Here is an 8,567-nt window from a genome sequence, read left to right on the forward strand (position 1 = left end):
CAAAGTTCTCCAAACCCACACAAGTCCCAAAGATAATGAATCGCCCTGGATACGTGGTGCAGCAGGCTGATGAGTGGGAGGTACATTAGGCAATTGAACAGGGGGTTCTTGTCACCCACATATAACAACTCCTGGGCCAAATCCTCCTGCTCCACTTCCTGTATTTCTTCCAACAACTCATTCTAGACCCAGGATGAGAAAACTGTTAACATTGGAAACAGTTCCCAAAACATCACTTTTAGAGTTCCTTCCCAACATGGTCCCTAGAGCCTCTCTGGGATATTCTTTCTGGCCATGCTGTACTTTGTCCAGCATTCCACAAATCCTTGCCACATTCTCCTCATCAACATCAACTGGAAAGCCCAGAGGCCAAGAAAAAGCCTCTGGGCCCTCCAGCAGTTCCTGTCCCTCGTTACCTCTTTTATCCTTGGTCTCATCCTTCTGGGCTGACTGTAGCTCTTAGTGAATCTTCTGCTCGAGAAACTCCTTTCTTGATCAGTATCTCCTCTGCCTTCTCCAGTCTCTGGATTGTTCTTCAGGATTTGGTCCCTTGTCCTTCATCCCTGGGGAGTCCAGTGGAGCAACCCATATGGTGTGAAGAAAAATTCATTGAGAGGATACTATGTCTTACTGGTAATGTCCATGTGATTCTCTACCACAGACAAATATACCGTCTTCACTTTACAAACAGGAAAATGGGCACAGAAATGTTATTTTGTCTAAAATCACAACTAGTAACAGAAAAAGCAATCACAATGTGCCAAAATGACTTCAACAGCCAGTATCCTTCCCAGTGTTCCCAGATGCCTTTCAGTCATTTCTGATCACTTTTTAAGAAAATTTATTTTATTTTAAAGTGAAAAATGGGGCTGGCAACATAGCTCAGTGGCCTAAAGTGCCTGCTTAGGTAAGTTTAGGCAAAGTGCCCAGGGACTATGGTTCAATCCCAGATCGCTGGCAACACATGCTGTGCAGCCCTGCCTCTGGGATGGGCTGAGCCCGTCATGAAAGAAAAAAAAAGAATAATATTTTTTTGGTACTTGGGGTTGAACTCAGGACCTTGCACTTGCCAGGCAAGTGCATATTCTACTGAGCTATCTCCCTGGCCCCAAAAAGATAGTGTTAAAGAGTGAAAACAGACAGCAAAAATAAAGACAGAAACAGAGTAACATACAAGAATACATATAGCACTTATTTTCTAAACAAGAATAGCAAATTAGGATTCCGGCAGAAGCGGACCGCGGCGTGGACATGGGGAAACAAAAGAAAACAAGAAAGTATGCGACCATGAAGCGAATGCTTAGTCTCAGAGATGAGAGACTCAAAAGGATAGATTAAAACCTAAAAAGAAAGAAAAGAAAGATCCTAGTGCTCTAAAGGAAAGAGAAGTCCCCCAGCATCCTTCCTGCTTATTCTTCCAGAATAATACACAGCTGGGCCCACCTTATCATATCCTGGTTGATACCAACTTCATCAACTTTGCCATCAAAGCCAAATTGGACTTGGTACAATCAATGATGGACTGTCTGTATGCCAAGTGTATCCCTTGTATAACTCATTGTGTAATGGCAGAAATTGAAAAATTGGGACAGAAGTATCGAGTGGCCCTAAGGATCGCCAAGGATCCACGGTTTGAACGCTTACCTTGCGCATATAAAGGGACCTATGCAGACGACTGCTTGGTGCAGAGAGTAACTCAGCACAAGTGTTACATTGTGGCCACAGTTGACCGAGACCTTAAACGGAGGATCCAGAAGATCCCTGGAGTTCCTATCATGTACATTTCTAATCACAGATACAACATTGAACGGATGCCAGATGATTATGGAGCCCCTCGATTCTGATTCTTATAAGACAAAGTTCCTCTGCCTCCTTCCAACCAACTTTTTGGTTTCAGTTCATTCAGCATGTTATAGCATGAATTATTCACCCACTTGCTGTATTATCAGCGAGAATGGTTAAATAAATTCTCTTTTTGATGCTTTCTAAAAAAAAAAAAAAAAAAGAATAGCAAATTAACAATGTTATGTGTTGTGGGTGGTTTTGTTTTGTTTTGTTTTTTGGTGATACAAGGGATTGAACCCAGGACTTTGCACTTGCCAGGCAAGCACTTAGTCTACTGAGCTATCTTCCCAACCCCTCTATTTTTTAAATTTAAAGAATATAATCATAATTGATAAAACATTAGAAATGATACACATAGAAGAACAAGTTGAGAAATATTCAACCATGGGTTTTGTATTACACATTGATGTCTTTGATGTAGTTGTTCAGATTATACATATTAGCATATAGTTAGTCCAAATGAAAATTTTAAACATAAACTATTTTCAGAGAACTGATGGAATTAGTACAATCATCTCAGCTATTCTGTATATATACTTGCATGAGCTTTCCTGCTTTTTTTCTCTCATCTTCATTGTTTCCATGTTCAGTTTTTTTCCATTTTACTATATTTATTGTACCTTTCAGATTTTATTTATTCTTTCAAGTTCTTACACTAGGGAGACAATACAGTATTCACACATGTGGGTCTGACTTATTTCACTTATGAGTATAGCCTCTAATTGTATCCATCTACCTATAAAGGCCTCAAGTTTGTCTGTCTTTATGGCTGAATAATACACTCCATTGTATAAAAAATACATCTTTTTTTATCCATTCCTCAGGTGATGGGCATTTGGGTTGTTTCCATGATTTGGTTATCACAAATCGTGCTGCTATAAGCATGGGTGCACAGGTAATACTGTGGTATGATGTTTTCAGTTCTTTTGGAAAAATACCCAGAAGAGGAATAGTTCTGTTGAGTGGGATTTCTATTCCTAGTTTTCTGAAGAGTCTCCACACTGATTTCCATAGTGGTTGTACCCTGTTTATAAATATTTTATTTATTCTCCATTCTGTAAGTGGAGAAGGGTTCCTTTTACCCTACAGCCTTGCCAGCATTTATTATTAGTTGATTTCTTTATTTTTATTTCTTTATTTTAATTTATTATTATTTTTTTTTGCAGAACCAGGGATTGGATTCAAGCCCTTGTGCTTGCCAGGGACGTACTTATTCTACTGAGCCATCTCCCCAGCAAGTTGATTTCTTTATGACAGCCATTCTTTCTGGGGTGAGATAGTATCTCACTGTTGTTTTAATTTGCATTTATTGAATGACAAGTGCTGTGGAACATTTTTTCATGTATTTGCCAATTGTATTTCTTCCTCTGAGAAGTATGTATTGATCTCAGATGCTCATTTTTGGATTGGTTCTTCGAATTTTGGGGGCCTAAATTTTTTTTAGTTCTTTATATATTCTAGATAGAAGTCCTTTGTTGGAATGATTGTTGATTAAGATTTTTTTTCCCCATTTGTGTGTTGTCTTTTCATTCTGTTGGTGATTTCTTTTGACGTGCAAAAACTTCTCAATAGGATGAGATCCCAGTTGGAAAAGATAGTTCAGTGGCTTAGGTGCCTGCCTGGTAAGCTCAAGATCCTATGTTTGATCCCTGGTTCAAAAAGAAGAAAAAAAAAAGTAAAAGCAGTTTCTTAACAAATAATTACAATATTCTGAACATGTTTTTTTTTTTTTTTCGGAACCGGGGATTGAACTCAGATCCTTGCGTTTGCCGGTCAAGCGCTTATCCTACTGAGCCATCTCCCCAGCCCTCTGAACATGTTTTGACAGCAGTTTTATCTGCTAGATGTCAACAGTCCTGACTCCATAGACAAGCTAAAGGAAGTACAAAGTGCCAGAGCAAATAGCTTTCATTTCAGTTCCTCTCTTTGCCTTCCATACTTTCAACAGTCATATTTCTTTTTTTTTAAATTTTTTTATATTATTTGTGTGTGTGTGTGTGTGTGTGTGTGTGTGGCCAGCTCAGTCCACCAGGGGGCAGGGCTGGCTGGCATGTGGTGCTGGGGGATTGAACCGCAGTCCCTGTGCTTTGCTAAGCTTGTTCTAAGTAGGTGCTTTAGACCACTGAGCCATCTCACCAGCCCCTCAACAGTCAAATTTCAAGGAAAAGCCTGATGGCCTTTACTGATAAAATTCTTCAGTAATCTCTTACCCATGGACAAAATTCAACACTTTTCTTCTATTTCAGTTTTTGAGGAAAAAAAAAAATTTCTATATAACTTAGCATATTCTGAGCCCTCCAAGTGCCAGACAACATTCCTGTGAACCAAATCCATGTGTTTAGGGAGATTTACTGCACCTTTCATATCTAGCAGTGTTTACCTCGCCATCCCTACTCTCTCTTACTTTTCTATCTGTATTACACATCACATACTGTAACACATGCACTCTCTTGGGGCAGCCACTGTTTGTCTATTCCCACACATATCACAAGCTTCCTTGTATCTGTGTTACTGAAGGCTGTTACTGATTCTGGGAGTACCTCCTGCTCCACCTGGAGACTGCTAGTCTTGTGGAACAACCACTCCGATGTCCACTTCTACTTCAGCCTTTGCCTGGTTTTCTGGGAGCACAGGTTGAGTTGCTGTGCCGCACCCTCTATCCCTGTGTGTGCTGTCTTCCCTCTCCAGACCTGAGCTTCAAGAAGCCATCTGTTTTCTTCCCCTAAGGTGTCTCTTGCTCAGCACAAGTAGTATCAGTGGTTAGGGAGGAGCCAAAGGAGACAGCTAGAAACCAGTTCCCTACCCTGTGCAGTGGAACCAGCAGGTCCTACTCATCCAACCCTATGTGCTCTGGGTCCTAAGCACTCTTTTCCCACAGGAAGAAAGAGGGGACAAGGCGCCACCACAAGGTGGCAAGATGAGGCCTCCTGGCACCAGTTGTGAGCTTGGCCCTACCACAGGCCAGCATCGTGCAACTGTTCAGTCCCGTGGCCAGACCCTCAGTCTTCCCTCCTCTGCTCAGCCAGCACCTCCCATGGTCTGGCTGATCTGGGCTCACCATTCTTTTTTTTTTTTTTTTTTTTTTTTTTTTTTTTTTTGAGAGAGAGAGAGAGAGAGAGAGAGAGAGAGAGTGAGTGTGTGGTGTGTGTGTGTGGCCAGCTCAGCCCACCAGGGGGCGGGGCTGGCTGGCATGTGGTGCTGGGGGATTGAACCGCGGTCCCTGATGCTTTGCCAAGCTTGTTCTAAGTAGGTGCCTTAGACCACTGAGCCATCTCTCCAGCCCCACCATTTAGAAGGATTTTTTTTGGGGGGGGGCTGGCTCAGGCTGCCTTAAGGGCGGGTCTGGTAAGGCATGGGGAGCTGGGGATCAAACCGTGGTCCCCAGGGCCTGACTGGACTTGCCCTTAAGCAACTGAGCTAACCTGCAGGCCCCACCATTCTTGATAAGTTGGAGGAGCCCACTCACTGGGATCTAGGCTTTCCCACCTCTGGCTTCAGATGGCACTCACACTTCTGTCCTGCTCCTCAAAGGTGCCTCTCAGAGCTAAGGGTCTTGGCCTGTCCCTTCTTTGTGAGCTAGCCACCTTGTAAGATGATATCACCATAAGCTGCAGAAAAAACACTGCTGTCACTGTCCAGAGCCCCAGGTCAGACCAGATGTGTTCCTCTTAAAAGGGCCACTTAATTTCTACTACCTGAAATATTGTCTCCATCCCTAGACTGTCATGGCTCCCTAAAAGAAAGTGCTTTGAGAGGGCACTGCTAAGTGTGGTGAGTTCTTTATGACCTCTGCATCACAGCCTGCGTCACAGGTGTAGAAGGCAGAACCTATGATTCTAAGGTGTCACACTCTGGGGCAACCCACTTTTGTGCCCCTTCTGTCTCCAACGCACTATTCCTCTCACTAAAATATTCCTACTCTTAAAAAAGTCTCAGGGGCTAGGGAGATAGCTCAATAGAGTAAGCGCTTGCCTGGCAAGCGCAAGGTCCTCAGTTCAATTTCCAGTTCTGGAAAAAAAAAAAAGAGCCGGGGTCATAGCTCAGTAAAATAACCACCTGCCTGGCAAGCACAGGGGCTTGAGTTCAATCCTTGGTACCAAAAGGAAAAAAAAAGTGTCACATGCTTGTCAGGACATCTCAGGATAACCAGCCCATTCACCACAGAATAATAGAATCAATCCACAGCATAAAAAGGTCGTTTCTACCACACAAGTACACTTTAATAGAGTACAGATGATGCACCTTTGGATGCCTTTTTTTTTTTTTTTTTTTTTTTTTGCGGAACCGGGGATTGAACTCTGGCCCTTGCGCTTGCCAGGGAAGCGCTTATTCCACTGAGCCATCTCCCTGGCCCCCTGGATGCCTTTTTGATCTCCTTTCAGTTTTAGGTGTCTAGTGAGGCTCATCCACAAGGCTGGACCTCACGGGCCAGCTTGAGCCTTTGCAAATGTCTCTAATCCTTGAGTTAAGGTGTGAAGACTCATCCCATTCTGGACATGAATGCAGGTAATACCTGGAAGGAAAAGCAGTCACATGGCATCAAGCTGTCAAGGCTCCCATTCAGACTCTCACCTTTTTGTGGTGTCCCCTGTCATGCAGACTGCCCACCCTGTACATAGTTACTAATGCCTCCTCAGAACTCTTCCCTCATCCCCCAATGGCTAGCATCCCTGCCCAGTACCCAGGGTGGTGACATCTACAATATTCTGCTTATCATCATCAAAGAAGATCATCTGTGAGAAAGCAACTCCAGTCTTCTGATGCAACCTGTGCAAGACAGCCAGGGCTTAGGCAGTGGCACCTGGGCTCCCCCAGCCCTCCCCAGCTCCCACCCTTGCCCTGCCTACCTCTCAAAGTGTGTAACCTTGCTGCCTGGATAGATTTCCCAATGAACAAAGTATCTGACAAGGCCAAAGAGCTCCAGTAGCTGGTTGGCCCCTTCTACCTCACCTGTCCTGCAAAAGGGTATAATGATGGAGTAAGAAGAGAGAAGGGCCAGGCTGTAAGCAAGGCTAAGTATAAGCAGGTGGAGGCCAGTCAGCCTGCCCCTTTTCCAAGATGGAGAGACTCTGAAGCCCCTTGCTGCACTCCACTGCCTTCTGTGAGACCCAGCTGGTGTGGAGCCACTGCTTAATAACTAAAAGGTATAGGAGAGGGTAGAATTAGGACACCCATCAAATGAGCTTGCACTTTTGTAATATAAATTTTATTAGCATATGTTTGTAGAACATAATGATTACATTCATCATGGGGCACTGGCAGACTTTGGAGGACATATCTTGTTTTTCTCTTGTACTCCTTGCCATTTGTTCCTCTCTTGGTCCCTGCACTTTAAAAAAATTAAACTAGGGACTGAACATGGCTACATCCCTAGGCTTTTTTATATTTAAGGGTGTCTCCAAATTGCCCGGGCTGGCCTCAAAGCTGAGAACTTCCTGCCCCAGCCTCGCGAGCAGCTGGGATGCAGGCCTGCGCCACTTGCGCAGTGTACTTCTTAAAGTTCTGTCAGTGTACATTAAAAGTCTCCACGTGCGTGTCTTTTAGAATTAGCAGCGATCGTGGACAGTTGTTCTCCTTACCATGAGGTGGCCGCCACGGGCACCCCCGGTCCTGCAATCGGTCCAGAACGGCAGGCACCTCCGGGTACAGAGCCACACTCTGATCCCGCCTATCTCATATTGATCCATCACTGCAGAGGGCGACAGGTCGTTCAGCCCTGGCCACGCACCGCTGGGTCCCATCCTCCCTCTCCCGGCCTCACTTGCTCCGATGGACCGCCGGATCTATGTGCGTGTCGACCCAGAAAGGCCAGAGCGTGTAATCTGTGGAGGAAGTGGGGTTAGGTTCGACCGTGCGGGCGCAGGGACTGTGCCGCCGTGGGAAGAGGCTCGGGAGAGGCGCCTCAGCCGACTCTCTGCCTGTCCCTCACCCAAGTCAAAGACTGGGAGCTTTGGGAGTCTCACCATCACATCTCCAGGGGAGCAAGTTGGGGCTTTCTGGCCAGCTGGAGGGCCAGGGAACTGAGGACTAGCGGGCTACTGAGAAGCGGCTGCTAGAGCGGTGCCACGCCGGAGCCAGGAGCCAGCAGGGCACCTTGCCACAGCGCCTCCTGCCGCTGAGCGGGAAGATTCCCAGACGCGAGCCGAGGATTTTGTGTCCAGGGGTTGGGCTGCATGTGTACTGTCTTACTTAGCATAGGCAACTAGTTGCTTATTTTAGTCCTGCACACTGGCTATGGCTAGAGCCCTAAGGCCTTGCACTGAGGCAGTGCCATACTTTTCTTAAAAACACGTTGCTAAGTGGTCATTTGCACAGACTAAGCTGGAAGTTGGAATCCTCTTGCCTCAGCTGGGTCATGTTGGGATACGCGGTAGCTGTGCATTATTTTATCACCAATTCAGACATGATCCCCTCATAGTGTACCACTCCTATTTCTGCTTTTGTCCACATCAACATCTTGAGAATGTAAAATGAAGGGCTGTCAGTAAGATTACTCCATAGGAATCGGCAGCTCCATCCAGAACTACTTGCCTACAGGCTCAGCTACTCCAAGGCTCAGGCAGGGGATCATTTAAATCTAGTAGTTAGTTGGTAAGCATTCTGGGCAAGAGATCCCATCAAAAAACCAAAAAAAAAAAACAAAAAAAAAAAACACCCTCAAAAACAAAATAAAGCCCCTCAATCAATCAGTTTAACCATTTATGGAGCTCAGTGGAAGGATC

General features: G+C 45.0%; 1 protein-coding gene and 1 pseudogene across 1 annotated transcript; one reads left to right on the forward strand and one right to left on the reverse strand.

Annotated features, from left to right (window-relative positions):
* Nucleotides 1-1,251: 1,251 nt before the first annotated feature.
* On the forward strand, nt 1,252-1,902 carry LOC101584542 (annotated as a pseudogene).
* A 4,305-nt stretch (nt 1,903-6,207) lies between these two features.
* LOC101561119 (magnesium-dependent phosphatase 1) lies at nt 6,208-8,437 on the reverse strand. The gene is given in 6 exon segments (XM_004648993.2): nt 6,208-6,358; nt 6,527-6,612; nt 6,693-6,845; nt 7,442-7,534; nt 7,607-7,667; nt 7,775-8,437. Coding segments are annotated over 6 exon segments (522 nt in total). The 5' UTR covers nt 7,812-8,437; the 3' UTR covers nt 6,208-6,266.
* Between the last annotated feature and the right edge of the window lie 130 nt (nt 8,438-8,567).

Source organism: Octodon degus, unplaced genomic scaffold (genome assembly GCF_000260255.1).
Source record: "Octodon degus isolate 3935 unplaced genomic scaffold, OctDeg1.0 scaffold00307, whole genome shotgun sequence".
NCBI lineage: Eukaryota > Metazoa > Chordata > Mammalia > Rodentia > Octodontidae > Octodon > Octodon degus.